Below are 18,099 nucleotides of genomic sequence, written 5' to 3'. Positions count from 1 at the left end.
TGGTTAGGTAAGGTCAAAATTAGGTTAAGGTCACACATTCAAAATTAATTATGAAACACCCTGAGAATGAGGCAGAAAAATGGAAACCTCTTTCACGGGGGAAGAAAACTTGCAGGAAATTGGAGGATAGATAATGGCACGGCATTAGCTCCACCCTTACCTTATTTTATTTATTTATTTATTTATTGCATTTCTATACTGCCCAATAGCTGAAGCTCTCTGAACTGGATGCAACTCTGCTTACCCTCTGCCCTGCTACAGGGTTTTCAGGGAAGAAGCAGTGTTGTCAGCACCCATATCCAGAATCAATCACCCCTTAGAAATGAACATTTGGACGGCCTTGTGGAAGGTGCTGAACCCTGAAGAATGACAACTAGAGCTGAGCCAAAGTTTCTCAGAATACATGTTTCTCAGAAAAGTCCTGGATTTTTTTCCCTTATCCCCTAGAAATAAAAAGGGCAAATTTTCCAAAATTTTCTCCAACTTTTACCATTATTTTTTGGGGTGTGTGGCTACATTCCCTTCCCCACCCCCAGCCATGCCCTGGAATGATGCTAGGTATATAGGGTATTGCAGAGGATGCAAAACGGGGGCCAAGCTGCCAAAACAGTTGATGCCGTTTCCACTTGCTCTGGCAGTGCAGAAAACCCAAAAACCAATAGGAAAAAAAGAGAAAGATGTTCTACAACCTTGCCAAGGGTGATGTCTACTTGTGAAAAAATGTTGGAAAATTGCTCCTCCCCCTGGAGAAATTCAGTGAAATTGTCCTCCCAATTTCTCTGCCCATAAATAGGGTTGAGAATTGCAAGGGGCCACTTGCACACAGCTCTCATTTTAACATCTTTCAGTCCATCATTGGTCTTTATTGAGTGATCCAACAAGGTAGAACATGTTGTCCACTTCATGTTGTGTAAACCTTCCCAAGCTATTTCAGCCTAAATGGTCTCTCAAAAGTTGACCATGGAAAGCTGGTGGGTGTAGTGAAGCTGCTTTCATATTTGCTGATTCAATAAAGGATTGCCAAGTCTCGTAAAAAATGTCTGATGTTGCTTGACCACTTAAGAGTTGTTATGTGATTCCCCCCGCCCCCCAAGTAACAGTTCCTCTGTATTCTGCGTTAGTCAGGATGCATTTGGAGTTCTGTGTCAAGTTCTGGACACCCTGTTTTAAGAAGGATATTGACAAGTTGGGAGTGTGCTCAAAGGAGAGCAACCAGGGTGGTGAGAGGTCTGGAGACCAAGTCCTATGAGGAACAGTTGAAAGAGCTGGGTATGTTAGAGAACATGAACAAAGACCTTTATAAACTACCGTATTTCTTCGATTGTAAGATGCCATCGACTGTAAGACGCACACTAATTTCAGTACCACCAACAGAAAAAAACACACACCTAAGACACACCCATGATTCTAAGATGCACCACATTTTTAGAGATGTTTACATGGGGGAAAAAGTGCGTCTTAGAATCGAAGAAATAGGGTATTATATTCACTTAGTGTAGGTCAAACTGAAGGAGCTAAAATGGCACGGGAAAGGGATTTAAATACTATTTTATAGAGCAATGGCTGTCATTATGCAATGAAGTACCTATGAAGTCAATTTTTATAAGGTGAAGGAAAATGTTTTAAAGTTGAGACATACCATAGATGGTATGTTGTATCACTGAAATTAAGCTATATCGACCATATCTTAAGCCCTCGGTGGTGGTGTGATGAATCTAAAGGGATTTATAAACACATGTGGTGGGATTCCCCTTCACCCCTGCCCCATACAGAGGTTTTGAGGACAATTATTCAACAATGCTAGGGAAGTGACTTAGCAAAGCATAGAGCTCCCTGCAGCTACTGGCACCGATACCATTATACATTGGGACAAAAGCAAAGTCACAAAGAACTGTGGCAAAGTGGAGGTCCAATAATTTGTCTGTTATTTGATGGAAGCAAAAGATGCAGGACCTTGCTCTTCTCGTGATCTCAACACTATATTTCAGTTAATGCAGCCCAAGTTTACATTAGCTTACTTGGCTGCCGCATCACACTTCTGTTCAGCTGGTCATCCACTAAGACAGGGATGAGGAACCTCAGGCCTGAGGGCCAAATCCAGCCCTCTGGGGGTCCCCAGATGACCATGCCTCCTTCCCTTGGCCCACCCCCCACCCCCAATTATTGGGTGGTTTCCTGGCTTTTGTGCAGGTCCCCCCTTCTAAAAGGTGGAAATGCCTCCCCTAAGGCTTGATTACTGGCAGTGAAAGCTTCAAGCTACAATGTACTGGTATTTGTGGTCCTGCTCGTTTTGCCTTCAGTCCCACCCATCACTGGAATGCAGTCCCCAAAGCTTCTCTGACATGGAATTGGGCCCTCAGGCTGAAAGAGGTCTTGCATCTTTGCACTAAGATCTAGGTTCTGTTGGGCCATCTCTCCCACTGCCTCCAATCCTATATTTCTCTCTTTTGTGGGGTTTTTTTTTGGTACTTAAATGCAAGACTTGACATTCATCTCTGATGAATTTGAATTTCACCTTGTTAATTTTGGCCCCATCTTTCCAGCCTATCTAGATCCCTTTGAATTTCCCATGGTGCTGGCTATATCTCCTAGCTCTGTCAAATAAATAGGAGTGTACTATAAATTGAACTACCCTGTTCAGAGGTGGTACACCTCTTTAGAACTAGATGGACAAAACAATCAGGTATGTCTGCTGCCTCTATGCTTTGCTTGTCAGCCGGTTGGCTGCTGGAAAGAGAATGGTGGATTTGATAAACCCAGCAAGGTTTACGTTAGTTTCATTTTTACTGAGATAAGGCTCATCGATGTGATAAATTAGGGCCAATATGTTATGGTCCTTGCCTCACCCAGATGTCTCTTGGTTCTTGGAATTCTGAAGAGTAGTTCATACTCTTAACTACCCCCCACCCCCGGGTATTTTTGATTGAAAAAATTCATCGCCTGGAATGTCTTTGGAGAGTCAAATTAGTCTACAGATGATGAAGATGATGATAATTTTGTCCTCATCTGAGATGAACAGTAATTACTGGAAGGATAACTATCAGTCCCATAACTCTTTCTCTTGTTCCGCTCCCTCTTCTTCTCAAATGGTTCCCTAGTCAGTATTTGTTCTCTCAAGTAAATATTAGCATTAGGACAGCTGGGAAACAACTCTTTGGCCACTTGTACAAAGAGCAATTACGCAGTCCCCTCCTCCAGTGGAGAACAAGGTTTGAAGAACAGGGAGCCATACACACATAATATGTACCCGAGAGAGCATTGTGAAATCCCCAGTTCTGGTCACATGCGACTCTAGCTACATGATGGGTATGAGAGCAGTCATGGCACTTTCTCTGTGCCTGAGAAGAGCAGCATGAGAGATCGCTAGTGTGAAAAGGGCCCAGAGAATATGTTGCAGCTGCTATGAGGATGCCACTGAAAATGCATGGTGTTCCCTGATCATAACGTGAGTCCCCATGTCCCACCTCAACAGCCACTAGGAATGCCAAGCAAGGGGGTTCAATATTATTTATTTAAAATGTTTTGTGGCCGCCTTTCAGGACAGAGGCACTCCCAGACAGCTTACAGCAAACATGATTGCAAAGCTGCCTGTGGGAAATGCTTCAATACATGATAGAGGTTCATCACCACGGGGAAGGTCTTTGGGGCAGAATCCCGCTTGTACATGCACCCATCTTTCAAAACTAAATGCAGAGAGGTGGAGAGAAGGGGGGTGCATATGCAAGTGTGGCAGAGTAGATTGTCTATTTCACTTTGACCAAGGAGGTTTTGGGTTATTTACCCACACAGATCACTGGGTGACATCCAGCCAGTCATGTTGTCATGCCCTTCCCTACCTCACAGAGCTGTTGTGAGGTTAAAATGGCACAATCCCCCTTTCCTCAACCTGGCACTCTCTAGATGTGGACAACTCCCGTAGTTCCCAGTTAGCATGGGAGTTGCAGTCCAGCACATCTTGAGGGCACCAGGTTGGGTATAGCTGGGATAACCAGAATTACATTGCCCCTGAACTCCTTGGAGAATGGAGAGATAAAATAAGATAGATGAATACACAAGCACATTTGTACAGCTATGCATGTTGTCAATTGGACACATAGCGTAATCAGAGGCAATTGCCTGGGCATTTAGAGGCTAGAGCCGTATGATTTTGGAACAAGAGGAAATTTGAAATGTACTAAATTGGCTCATCTAAAAGCCATATGCCACCTGCATTAATTCCATACTGATTCCTTGGTAGCTCACATTGTAACCTACGGGAACTGCAGATCTGAGCAAGTGGTATAGATCACATGGAAAAATATACTAAATCCATACTGCACAGAACATTACTTTTCCACTACTGCTTTCACATAAGGCCACAAGTTTAATTGCTTTCTCTCCAATTATAGACAGTTAACAGGATAAAGACCTCAGCGTTGGGTTAGATCTAGATCAGTTGTTCTGCCAACAGGACATTGCTTGTGGAACAGGACTTGTGTAGCCTCCAAATCTGCTGTAGGGGGCATATGGAACAGAGCTGGAGGGTATGAGAGGGAGGGGCTGCATGAGGGAGAGGAGAGGATGTGGAGGTCATGTTATGAAAGCAGCATCCTTCTGCTGATGGAACAGCATATCTGGATCCAATCCCTGAACCCTGGAGCTGCTGCAAGTGAGTGCAAACTATATAACAGGATTTCATGAGCCATTCTGGGGCAGTTCAGTAGAAGGCAGCCTGCTCTTGATAGTCTTCCTATATTTCTGCATGCATGGGAATCACAAGGAACATACATGCAAAGCATACGATAAAAGCTTTGCACAACACGGTAATTACCCCAAATCACATCAACTGAGGATTGAGTGGTTGTCTGGTGCGTGACTTTTGATACACCATAGCTTTGATACTTTGAACCAAAAAGGCAACAAATCATTTTTTAAAATGATTATTACCATTTGATCATTTCAACCAAACTTCACATCATGATTCAGCACTGCAGTGAGCAGATTTTAATCTCTGAACATCTATTTTTTAAAAATATTTCTTTTTAAAAAATCAAGACCCAAATATTGAAAAACCAAAACAGACCAAAAAACCACAACACCGTGTTAAAGTATAGGTAAAAGAACAAGTATAGTTTGAAGCCAGGGAAGATTAGTAGACCAAGTCATAGGTCCGCTTCCTCCCCTTCGCTGTGGGGCAGCTCCATCTAATGGAGATGGAGTGGACAGATCCCTCCCTCAGGGGCTATGGGGTGGACCATGGCAGGGGTCATACCTAGGAGTGCCTGCATTCAAGCGGGGCATACAGAATGTGTCCAACTGTGACAGCTTTGTAAGTTTGCTTGAAGGCTTCTCTGCATCAATGTAAAGGTGATTCCAACCCATGTGAAACTGGGTCCATTCATTAGTCCATTAGGCCCACCCCCTGCAAACTTTGCTTTCAAACCATACCTAACATGTGAACCAGCATTCCCTGACACTTCCCCGCCACCATCCCAGAATGTTACTTAAGTGCAACCAAGGGACGTGCTTGACATCACGGCAAATTTGGGCAGAAGACAGATGTTTTGATTCATGCCTGAGCCTCCTGCCTTTTGGCTTCCATGAGGTCATTTTGCAATTGTGTAAATATTTGATACATGTAAAAGCTGGACCAGCCTCCTGGAATAGGAAAACACCCTCCCCCCCAGCCATTTGAAATTGCTATTCCAAACCGTACTGGCTTAAAGAGGGGCTACAAACAACTGCTTACTACGTGGTGACTACTTCTAAATGTAAGAGGATATGAACAACAACGGGCAGTCAGTAATCTGAAAAAAATTGCTTATATGGCCCAAACAGATTGGAAACATGGGAAATGCAGGGACATACTAAAAACAACCACCACACTTATGTGCCCAGATACTACCAACAACTAGTTTACAAATGGCTTATTATAAATGCACAAGAAGCAACTACATGGAAGTCACCCAGCCAGTATCAATCTAATACACCAATGCTACTCACTGAAATACACACCACAGTATATTTTTTGGCAACAGCAAAGCTCTGGAGAGAAATTCTGTTGAAAATCAGTTTGGACTACAGTGACCTGAGATCTAATTCCTTCCCAACCAACCATACATATCTTGAGTGGTCTCAGGCAAGCTAGATTACCTTGGGCTCAGTTCCCCACAGGATGCGGGGAAGATGAATGAGAACTACTATAAAGTACTGTGGATAAACAACAAGAAATTATAAGTAATTCCTTTCCCCATCCAACATTAATTCAAACTAACTTGGCCAACACAACTATAATATGTGAAGTGCAACACTGTGGCAGCACAGCATGGCTAGAGGGTATCTCAGAAAATGAACACAGTAGAACAATCCACATGCTAAAATATATATCCACTGGTAAATAGAACCCAATGTATTTAGGGCCTTAACTGGCTTTACATCAGGAAACTCTTGTATGGAATGAAGGTTCAACCAAACACAAGGGAGTGTCAAGGGAAAGACATTATTCTGCACCAAGGCATTAGAGAAAGCAGACTCAATGTTAACATCTTGATCAAGCAGACATTGAACTTGCTTGTGTATACTTTATTAAGTGTAGAATTGAGAATCTGAGGTCTTCGGTCTGCCGCCTTCATGTGCAGGTGTGTGAGCAGTTCCTGTAATCATCCTCAAGCTATATATTTTACACACACGTGTCTCTGAACGTTATTTTTTTTTAAAAAAAGCAGTTAGCAACTCCACATGATGCATCAATTACTAGACAGTAACTTGTCAGGCTAAGATGAGGGAATCAAATGCTGCCTTGTGTTAAAAAAGGAAACACAACAACCATGCCTCTGTATTCAAATCCAGCATGTCAGGAAGCAGGCCAGGATTTTAATAAATTTTCAGGGAAATTTGTCATTTCTCAATATGAAGCAGAAAAGGTAAGTGTGATATGTGTATGCATCTTTAAGAGGTCTGCAGCTGTCAGTCTTTAAGAGGTCTGCAGTTGTTAGCCTCCAGGTCCTCTCTGAAGGCCTGGGCGGGGCATCTGTTTTAAGCTTTTCTTTGTGTGGGCCTTGGAGCAGGCAGTCTGATGTATGGCTTCTTTCATGCGTTTTAATAATATGGGAAACTGTCATGGAAGAAGCTTCAGAGTCATTGCTTGGCAGTCAAGGCCTAGAGTGAGCTGCAAGCTGAGCAGGTAAGCTCACCCCTATGTTTTCTATACCTGAGGGTCATCACAGTAAGTATAGCCCAACACTTGTAGGGAGTCCTGGATTCTCATAATCAAGAAACAGGCCAAGGAAGTAGCGAACATGGTAAACAATGTTAAAATGAGATGACCTAAGGGTTATTTTCAATGGTACTGTTCTTCTGTTTTCTACTATGAAATGCAGAGATATAGTAAAGCTTCACCCACCCGCAATTAATTTAATGACATGTGAGTGAAACCTTTCAACATTTGATTCTCTCACCAGCAATCTGAAGTGGTCCAATCTAGCAATGGATGGTTGCTGCTGCTGCTGACTGAACATACAGTCTTCATATTAGTCAATACGAGCTTTTGTTTTGCCTTAACTGATCTCTGCCTGATGAAGGTTCTATAAAACCTAAATGGGACTAGAGGGAAGACACACATCTTTGTTTTATTTGCATGTTTGAACTCAGCTAGCAGATTTTAACATGATATAGTTTGAAACCACTTCAAATACCATCCCTTGCTGCCTACTTGGAGTTGTGCGATAAAGGAAAAAGCAGAGTTCTCCTTGGTTGGGAGAGGACCAGGAAGATGTACATTGATGGTGCTATATAAATAAATAATAATAATAATTTAGTGGTTATTAGAGCAGCAGCACTGATACCATTTTACTCCAGCATAAGACAGCAGAGAGCCAAAGATTTATTTATTAAATTTATATACTGCCCCATAGCCAAAGTTCTCTGGGCGGTTTACAAATGATCATACGCCAGATCCAAAGATTGATTTTAAAATCAAACCTTTGAACTACATTTACAGAAACTCTAGTCCACAGTTCTCACCCAGACTGCAATGCGGGTTGACTCGGGCACAGTCCACATGCTGGCTTGGTTGCTAGAAAACGGCCTGATTGCACAGGCTGTTCCCAGAGCAGAACCCACAGCTCTACATGGAGGGATATAACTGGCATAATATCTGCCCACATGATCTGGCTGAAACATACAACTGATGCTTGCATGCGTTACTACTGCAATGTGTTGTTTTTGAAAGCTGCCACATCTTGGTTAACCTGTAAGCAGACCCAGAACAGCCCTAGTAGCTGGATCAATTTGAAATAAATTTTGATAGTGCTAAAAGGATGCTCAATGAAGGACATCTTCCAAGATCAACTTCTAGCCTATTAGGCAGAGCCTATTACCCAATCTTTGTAAATTGTGTTGCTGTTGGGAATCCAGCCAAAGACTTGGCTAAATAAATGTCACCTGTTCCCTTCTTGGCTTTCTATGCTTCTAAAGAACATAGCATGTGTTTCTTGACTCTCATGTTGCCTTATGACAAACACAAAAAAGGACATTCAAACACCTCAAAAATGTTTTAATACCATCTCTTAAAAGACTGGCAGTCATGTCCTCACCTCTACCTCAACCACCTCAGCCACTGTGCTAAAACCAACACCCTCCTGAATAATGAACATGTCGCTGGAGGAGCCCTGCTCCTGCACAATGATACATTCTTCCTCAGCGTCCGAGAGAGCAATCTCAATGACATCCTTGCGTCGGGCAGAGCTCTGCTGTGAAGCAACATAGTGCCCTTTGCTGGTGATGAGGAGTTCCGCTTGGGTGCCAGGCACTGCCACATCTACAGAGTGCATCACCAGCACTGTAGGCTGCTCGGAAGCTGGCAGCTCCTGGGGGATTTTCACTCCAGGTTTGGATGGATCTCTGTCTCGCTTTCCTTTGTGCTCAAGCTGATGGCGCCGCAGGCTCTGGGGAAGGGCATAGCCCATGCCGCAAATGCCGCACTGATGGGGCTTGTCACCATGGTGGGCTTTCTGGTGGCGCCGTAGCTTTGTGGCTAGAGGATAGGATTTGGGGCACAAATGGCAGCGGAAAGGTCGCTCCCCGGTATGCAGGCGCTCATGAGCCCGCAATGTGTGGGGGTCACGCAAGGCTTTCCCACAGATTGTGCACAGATGAGCCTCACCTGTGTGGGAGATCAGGTGGCGACGCAGCTCGGGGCGCTGGGGGAAGGCGTCCCCACAGAAATGGCAGCGGTAGGGCCGTTCCCCCGTATGCAGCCGAAGATGCCCACGCAGATTGCCTTGCTGGCGGAAAGACTTGGGACAGTAGGGGCAAGTGTAGGGACGCTCCCCCGTGTGGAGCCGCATATGGTTGCGCAGTGACCCAGAGTTGGCCAGGTGCCGCCCGCAGATCACACACTGGCAGGCAGCTGTGGCAGAAGGGCTGGGCTCTTTGGCCTGGTGCGTTTTGCGATGGATACGAAGGGAGGGACGGCGGGCAAAGGATTTCCCACAATCTGGGCAGGCAAAAGGGCGCTGGCCTGTGTGCAGCACCTGGTGTTCTTGAAGGTCACGTTTGGTGCCGTAAGTCTTGTGGCACTGCGGGCAGGGGAAAGGCCGCACCCCTCTGTGGCCCAGTATGTGCGCTTTGAAGCTTTCTTCTGAGCTATAGCTCTTGCCGCATTCTGTGCACAAAAAGGGTTTGTGATCAGTGTGCACAAAGTGATGCTTCTTCAGATGACAAAGCTGGAGGAAGGCTTTGCCGCACTCCTCACAATGGTACCGTCGCTCACTGCCTGCCTCCCTGAGCTGTGAAGCGGCACCATTGGGGCTACGAGGCTGTTCCTCTGGTTTGGGATTCTCCCTCTGCTTCTCCACCCTGTCCCTGGCTGGAGATGCGACATGTCCACTGGGGGCTTCCTCAGTACAAGACTGAACTGTCTGCACAAGCCCCTTGTCAGTCACCTTGTCAGCCAGGTGAACTGCACCGGCCTGGATTGAGTGTGAACAAGTTTCAGTCAATGTTGCCTCTGTCGGTGTTTCATTCACTTGCTCTGCCTGAGCATCCTCTTTGCCTCCATCATCCTCTACAATGGGGCAGCTCACAGGGGGATGGTCCTCTCCAGTTTGTGCCATGGCCTCTCTCAGGGATGAATTTTCATTCCTTTTCTTGTAGCTGTAGTCTGATCCAAGGGGTTGTTTGGTTGACAGCTTTTTATCCAGCATGGAAACAGAATGGGTTCTGGCTTTCTGGTCCCCAACCTTCGAGATATCAGGAGCACCTGCAGATATGACCAGTAACTATTAGCTTCCCTAACAAGGCAACAAGGTAATGATTGACATTTCAAAACTTCTTTTGTTTCCATGCAATGCTCCCCTGCATCGTGAACAGAGATACCTGGCTCAAAGCAATGATTCTGAGAAGGGCAACAGAGCTAGTTTTAGGGCATTCTGCTTTTATTACCCCAATGTTTTAGACTGCTACAAGGTCTTTTCTGGAAGCATTGTTTTGCTCATTCCTACATCTATATGCATCTTGGAATCATAAGGTGAAAGTGCTACAGCGACAGTTGCATTCTAACAACTCTCCAATGCGGGGTGGCTTTCTCCAAAGAGTTTTGCTACTGAATCTAGAATGAGTGTGCAGAAAAGTATAGAAAGGGTGTTGAAATTCATACGTTTTTTGGGGGGGGGTGTCTGTTTAAAACAAAACAAAACAAAAAACAGCTGCACAAAACCAACTTAGTCACAAAATTGTAGCAATTTCTCCCCACCCCACCCTTCATCACAATAAGCAGAGCACTCTTGATCTCTTCTTCCATCTAAACACATGCTTAAACAAAGTCCCCACCCAGCTATGAAGCTCACTGGCGTGAATTTGGGCTAGTCACTGACTCTCAGCCTATTCTACCTCACAAGGTTATGAGGATAAAATGAAGAGGAGGATCATGTATGCCGCCTTGGGTGAGATATAAATGTAATAAACAAACAAATTCCTTGCTTAAGGAACTCATGCATTTCCATTACCAGAAGTTTGTGTGGTCATTTTTTAAAAAGCACAAATTGCCGTACTTCTGATTCTGCCAAAATGATTTCTTTGTTTCTAGGACTCCAGGTACAACTTCAACTTCATTTCCATCTAGGGAAGCATCTCCTTGCTGCACCAACACCTCTAGTTCTATACCTGTAGTTTCAGTCCTGGCCTCTACTAGCGGATGCTGTAGCTTTTCCTTCTCTGTAACAAGCACCCCATCTGATATCCTTGGTGGTGCTTTCTTTTCCAGGCAGGCAGGACTGGCCTGGGGCTCTGCATTTAACCAGTACAGCAATTCCGTGCCAGCAGCAATGGGACAGCATACTCGGATGTGGAGCTCCCCATTGATCCATACGAATGCCACATTCGCCTGAGCTTCATCCCGGCTTTGCTTCACCAGGCTGTAAAATACATCATGCCAAGTCTCAGTAGCCAATTTGGGTTCAGTCAAAAGTACAGGATTCTCCCAGAGGGATGAGACACTGCATGGGTGTGGCATGTGTCTGTAAGTGAAAGGAACCCAAGTGTAGCAACAAACAGGTCTGTAGATTCTGACAGTTTATTGAATAAGCCCCCCGAAAGCCTAATTCGGAAGACTTTTTCTAATGTTATCTTATTAGGAACTCAGGAAGCTACCTTGTGCCAAGTCAGACCTTTGGTCCAACTAGCTCAGTATTGTCTACACTGACTGGCAGTGGCTTTCCCAGGTTTCAAACTTTCTTTCCCACTTGTATTTGGCGATATCAGGGATTGAACCTGGGACCTTACACACGCCAAGCAAAGCAGCATCCATTATTTTAATTCCCTTTCAGATATTGATAATTCTAGATATCAGTGAAGATAGATAGTCCTCAGGGATTAGTAATTATGAAGATTAATTATCAAGAAGAAACAGGTGTCTGTGTGTGTCTGTGTGTTCATACTTTCCTGAAAAGTGTTTGCAGAACCAAGCAGGGAACAAAATAGCACAGCCTTAGCTAATAAAAAATAGACTTAGATAGTGCCAACGCCTATGGAAAATACTGTGTTAGGGTGCAAAGGACTTGTGGCTGCTTCAATCTTTGTTAAGGTCAAAAGCAGGTATTTTAATCAGCAAAAAATTGCTGCTTGGGATGGGGGTTCATGCTTCAAATTCATATTCTACTCCAAGAAACCCCAAACCAAAGTTTGCACTTCCTTATTTTGCATAACTACTTTATATTTTGGGAATAATGTACGGAAGCAAAGCAGGATGAATAGAGCATAGAGAGCATGGGTGTAGACAGGGAGTACCACAGAAGGAAAGAAAAAGGAAGCTATCAAGGGAGCTGAAAGTTTCCTGAATACAACCCTCCCTCCCTCCATAATTTCTCTTAATAATCAGGACGGCTAGAAATACGTTCTAAAAAATTAAAGTTAAAATTCTCAGGATGGCAATTCTATGTAAAGTACTTGATTCCTTGCTTGCATACAACAGCTATGTTTTATAGTTATGCCTTCTTGACCCGAAGCCAGAAAATGGAACATCTATTTATTAGATGGCTTCAGATGTGGAGCCAGTGAAATGATGCTGAAAGAAATGTGTGCTGCAGGACTACTTAAGCCATTTTATGGAAAATACAATGAGCTGAGAAATTTAGAAGTTACAGAGAGCTGAGACACCTGCGACTTCTCTCTTGCGGCAATTGGTCTTCCCTAACCTAACACCAAGCATGAGTGAAAGCAAGTGGAAGAATGGGATTGAGAAACTGTCTTCTCAAGGATCCTTCACAATAACCACAGTTGCACAGCAAAGTATGAGATTTGGTTTTCTGAACAGCATCCATTGCACCAAAGTTGTCTGAAATGAGAATTTCTAGCCTTCCCTTAACTGAAAAACACTTAAGTTGGTAAATGTAACATCTACTAAGCTATTGATTCCAGTGGCCAGGTTAAGGGACATGTTCCATTCTTCTCAGCTCCCTGTCCCTCTCTGTAGATCCTTGTCTCAACTACCTGTACTTGAGAATGTTCCATGAACCTAATTATTTTTCCTTCATTATGGCATTATTTTGTGACATTAATCTAGCATGTGCAGTACTCTCCTGAAGGGCAGAGCAATCCTATGGTCCCTGGGAGAGTGTCTCAGGGACCACAGGATACAGCAGACTTCCTGTCCTGAGTCTATAGGCACTATGACCCTGGGAGGGAGGATCTGAATGGGGATTTCCTCCCTCCTGCCCCTTGCAGCTATCATAGTAAGCTCCACCATGGCTTCTTTTCCAAGATTGCTGTTGCGATCTTGGAAGAAGTTTGAGGATATGCAGGAGGCAGGCTGATGGGCTGGGAGAAAACAAAGAGGATGTGGGTTCACGGGATCCACAAGCTTCTCTGTCTCAAAGCCATACCTCCAGGTAAGCCAGCAAGCTGGATGGGCTCAGAAGTCCATTCAGGTAAATATAACTGACAGGAAGGAACAGCAGGCATTTTTGCCCGTCATTCCTCCTGACTTAAATTGACAGGGCACAGGATAGACAGAGGTCTCTGACTATGAAGCAGCAATCCCTTGGGATTGTGCTCTAAGGGTGCAATCCTATGCATATTTAGGAAGAAAAAAGGTCTACAGCTCCAAGTATGCCCCAGCAAGCCATACTGGCTGGGGCATGTTGGGAGTTGTAGGCCGTTTTTTCTATCTAAACATACATAGGATTGTGCCATAAATCATTAATCTGTGGAATTACTAGAGCTGGTAACCTCTCTTGTCAGTTCAAATATCTATTAAGAGTACCAACCAATAAATGCAGCTGATGAAGTGGATAATGTCATGAAAGCTGATGCCCGGGGGGGGAAAAAGTTTAGTCTTTAAGGGGCCAGAAGTCTTGTTTCTCTAATCGCCAGATGTATCCATGAGCCCCAAAAGCTGTCATTCTCTCTCCACAACGTCATGCCACTTGTTGACCTGTGTGCCTAGCCATAAGAAGCTTTTCTTCAGCATCAGGAGAAAGTTGCAAGATGTGAAGAAAAACACAACAGAGGAGCTCATCAACACCTAGTGGTGACAGTGAGAAAGTGCGGAAAACTAGCTGCCATTAAAGCAGTTGAATTTCTACATCTGCAGGGAAATTGTTTACTGAGCAAATAGCACGTTTTTATCAATGGCTACCATACTAAAACCTACAAATCCTCCTATGCGACTTCAAACTATTAAACACGCACAAATATTGAAATGGCCAGAGATGTTCTCCCATCCCCTCAAGATACAGAGCAGCAAGAAATAAATGCCAGAGTAGCAACAAATTTAGACTCACTTGACTGAAAGTTCAGATTCATTTATCAGATGTATGCGAAGAAAGTCACTCACATGCTGATAACTGATCCGGCCACATGAAGGAACAATCAGATGATTGCTACATTACAGAATCTGCAGCAACGAACACTGAGATTGCTGTGTGGCCAGTGTCATTTTCAAAAGAAATGGCCCTGCATTGTTGAAGCAAAAATATAAAAGTATTGCAGTGGGGCAAATACTGAGGCCTAAAAAACACGATTTATGTAGTTTTGAGCTTAACTTCAACTAAGGTTGATGGGAAAACATAAACAAGGTTTAAAAACAAGTTGTATGAAATTACTCTAAGTGGCTCATTATGGTTTGGGCGATTTTAGCCAACAATCCATTCCATAACATGTATGAAGTTGGCTGAGGTTATAAAGATTGCAAGTTACCCATGTATTTCTGCTGTTCTCACCTCCTCCAGCTGGATATCCTGTCACAAGCGCACGCCTCTTTCCAGCAGGCTGATGGACATTTCTGAAATGGAGAGCAAGGAAAATCCCAATCAGAGAGTTTTTGTAGTTGCCATTGGCAGATCTAATGCCAAGAACTATTGGGCTAGTTGTCTCTTTCATCTAAGGAGAAATTTACACAACCAAGCTAGCATATTAAAAGTGAGGGTGGCTGACCCATGTAGACTCAGGGCCAAAGTACATTTGCTATGTAGGCCAGGGTGACGAACCTCTGGGCACCAGGACTGAATTCAGTTTCAGGGACACTCTCAAAGACTGCATTCCAGTGATAGGGGGACTAAAGGCAAAAAGGGTGAGGCCAAAATACAAAAATACCGGCATATTGTAGCTTAAAGCTCTTATTGCCAGTAACTAAGCCTTAGGAAAGGCATTTCAAACTTTTAGAATAAGGAAAAACTGCACAAAGGAAGGGAATCTATTAAATGATGGCTGGCTGGAGGAAAGGGGGCAGGGCCAGATTGGGATCCCAGGAGAGTTGGATTTGGCCCTCTTATTTAGTACAACGGGTACTCTTATTCTACTCAAAACAGCTCTGGAACAGGGATTATGATCACGGAAAGTATTCAGGGGGCATGGGAATAGGATTAACAGTATTATGTCTGGATCACTCTCTCCAATTCTGCCCCTTCCCTACCATGGCTTCTTTTAAGCTTTTAAAAATAGTCACATAGTTCAATTATTGTTTTCCTGCATCGTATATTTTTGATGCAGACCCAAGGTAATAGTTATTGGTTTCTCAACACAATTTCTGCAATTCAACCCATGTTTAGAAGAGTTGCCAGAAATATGGTAAACTCAGATTACTGTTTCTCACATCACTGTTGCTTGTAAAGGCACTGCAAGGTAACTAAAACCTGTGTTAAATTGTTCACCTGTAGTGCCTGACAATGCAGGAAGACAAGCTGCAGCAACTACCACCTACCCCAGATTTTTATTCAATTGTGGTGGGAAATGCTTGCCTCACTAGATCACTGAATGATACAAGATGACCGGTTCTCCCCAGACAGTTGCAGTTGCTCTCCACTGGCCCTTTAAGCAGCAGGTGTGATATTTAAGAGAGCCAGTGTGTAGTAGTGGATAGACAATTAGGGAGACCAAGACTCAAATCCTGTTCAGGTAATAAAGCTCAGTAGGTGGCCTTCAGCAAGATGCTATCTTTCAGTGTCACATATCTCACAGAACTGTTGGGTGGATAAAAAAAGTGACTGAATGCTAGTCATTTCCCACACTATTAAGGGGGAATTACACAAACTGAAGAGATATCATGCCACAAATGGGCTTTTAATCCATGTAATGGACTGAATAGGGGTGTACCAAGTGAGGGTTGAATCCCATGCACGATAGATGGTGCTATATAAATAAATAAATAATAATAATAATAATAATAATAATAATAATAGAGCCAACATCTGACTGTTCACTAATAGGTGGTAATGACGGCAAACTCCACCTTGAACCATTTTCTCAACATGACAGCTAGAGAACATGAACTGACCTCAATCCAGACTGCCATGTAGATCAAGGGTGCAAACCCTTTCAGTTCTAAAGGCTGCATGTGATGCTAGCTCAGGGGCTGCATCCATGCACATAGAGGCTTGCACTCTTTTCTCACTGTCAGCAGCAGTGGGGAAAGAGCAATTTGAATGTGAATCTCTGGGGGAGGGTGGTGTTATACTCCCCAGAGATCCACATTCAAATTGCTCTTTCCCCACTGCTGCAGACAGTGAGAAAAGAATGCAAGCCTCCATGTGCATGGAAGTGGCCCATGAGCTAGCAGGTGGTGTTATACTCCCCATAGATCCTCATACAGATTACTCTTTTCTTGTTGCTGCTACAGCATTGCTGGCAGAAGGAATTCAGCAGAAGGGAGTAAGAGCACCATAGTGGGCTGCAATTAAGGCCTTGGGAGCCGCATGTGGTCACCAGGCTGTGGGATATGCTCCCCTAAGTTAGACAGACAAAATGCAGCACCAGAACCAAATGTATGTATGTGTATGAGCACACATGTATAAACACAAAAGCCTGCAGGATCAAATCAAAAGTCTGTCTTGTCTAGCATTCTGTTTCCCACAATGGCTAACCAGATGTCTGTAGGAATACCACAAGCAATAGCCCATTTTTACTGTGGTTCTCCAGCAGCTGGTATTCACTAACATATTGCTTTGGACCTTAGCTTGCATATAGCCATCAAGTGACTAGTAGCCACATTATGCACCATTACTTTGCCTAACCTGGTTTTGAAGTCATTTAAGCTCTCATGGCTTGGGAAGGGACTCAGCCAGCACTTATGTCAGCCAAGTTATGTCGCTCTTTCTCATCCTGTGTCCTGATTCCATAAGCCACGGCTTGAGTGATGCAGGGGAATCCCTCTGCAGGCTGGATTGGGCCAGTTTGCTCTCCCCTGCCCAGTCAGAAATGTCCCAAAGCAGGAGGGTGCCCAAATGAAATCACAGAGGCCAGGGCTACAATGCCTTGAATAGCTACACCAAAGAGAGAACTTGGGCAAGCCAGCTGTACTTTCTTGAGTGTCTAACACAGCCTTCCTCAATAGGCTAACACTGTGGCTTAGTTCAGACGACACGCTAAACAATGGTTGTTTCCCATTCTGTTCCTATTGCCCCCTCCCCAGTTGATTAGTGTGTTATCCGAACTCAGCCAGTCTTTCCCAACTCATAGCCCTCCAGATATGCTGGACTGCAATTCCTATCATTCCTAGCTGGCACATGATGAGAATTGCAGTCCAATACATCTGAAAAGCACCAGGTTGAGGAAGGCTGGGTTACCATGACAAGTTGCACTGCTGGCACCCCCTTTTAACAGTGGAGAGGGATCAGGCGTCTAGGCTTGTATTGCCACCTGATCGACCCATGAGGCGATGCGAGGGGAACGAGAGCGCTCACAGCGGCTACAGGGCTCTGGAGGCCCGAGGCGCCTAGTCTCGCCTGCCGCTCACCGCCAAGGAAGCGGCCTCCTCTTCTCCCCGCGGCCTAAGCAGGAGTAGCAGCATCCCTGGCTGCAGGGCGCGCCCCACGCACCACACACCCAGTCCCTTCTCGGCGGACTGTGAAGGGCCCAAGGCCAGGCCCTGCGGGAGGCGCCACACAGGGCAGCGGAACCAACCGCCCTGCACGTCCGGAGGCCGACCTGCAAGAGGAGAGAAAAACATGAAGGGCAATCAGAGCAGCCGAGGAGGAGGAGGAGAGTCGCCGCCCCCGCCGCCAGCCCCCCGGGCCTCTATGGGTCCCCTCACTCTGGCTGGGGTTCGGCTCCATAACGGCTCCCGCCTATTCTTCGGAAGAGGAACGTTCCGCTCAGCGAGCCTCGGTTGCGCCCGGACGGGTTTTC

General features: G+C 44.8%; 1 protein-coding gene across 1 annotated transcript; it reads right to left on the bottom strand.

Moving 5' to 3' along the window:
- Window positions 1-7,808: 7,808 nt before the first annotated feature.
- ZNF408 (zinc finger protein 408) lies at window positions 7,809-18,076 on the bottom strand. Its single transcript, XM_063117486.1, has 5 exons — window positions 18,005-18,076; window positions 17,708-17,898; window positions 14,697-14,758; window positions 11,143-11,393; window positions 7,809-10,240 (listed from the first exon to the last, which is right to left on the bottom strand). The coding sequence occupies exons 1-5, from the start codon at window positions 18,024-18,026 to the stop codon at window positions 8,562-8,564; spliced, it is 2,205 nt and encodes a 734-aa protein (XP_062973556.1). The 5' UTR covers window positions 18,027-18,076; the 3' UTR covers window positions 7,809-8,561.
- Window positions 18,077-18,099: the final 23 nt, after the last annotated feature.

This window comes from Elgaria multicarinata, chromosome 2 (genome assembly GCF_023053635.1).
Source record: "Elgaria multicarinata webbii isolate HBS135686 ecotype San Diego chromosome 2, rElgMul1.1.pri, whole genome shotgun sequence".
Classification (NCBI taxonomy): Eukaryota; Metazoa; Chordata; class Lepidosauria; order Squamata; family Anguidae; genus Elgaria; species Elgaria multicarinata.
The sequence above is the reverse complement of the archived record's forward strand: the minus strand, read 5'-3'. Positions and strand labels throughout refer to the sequence as shown.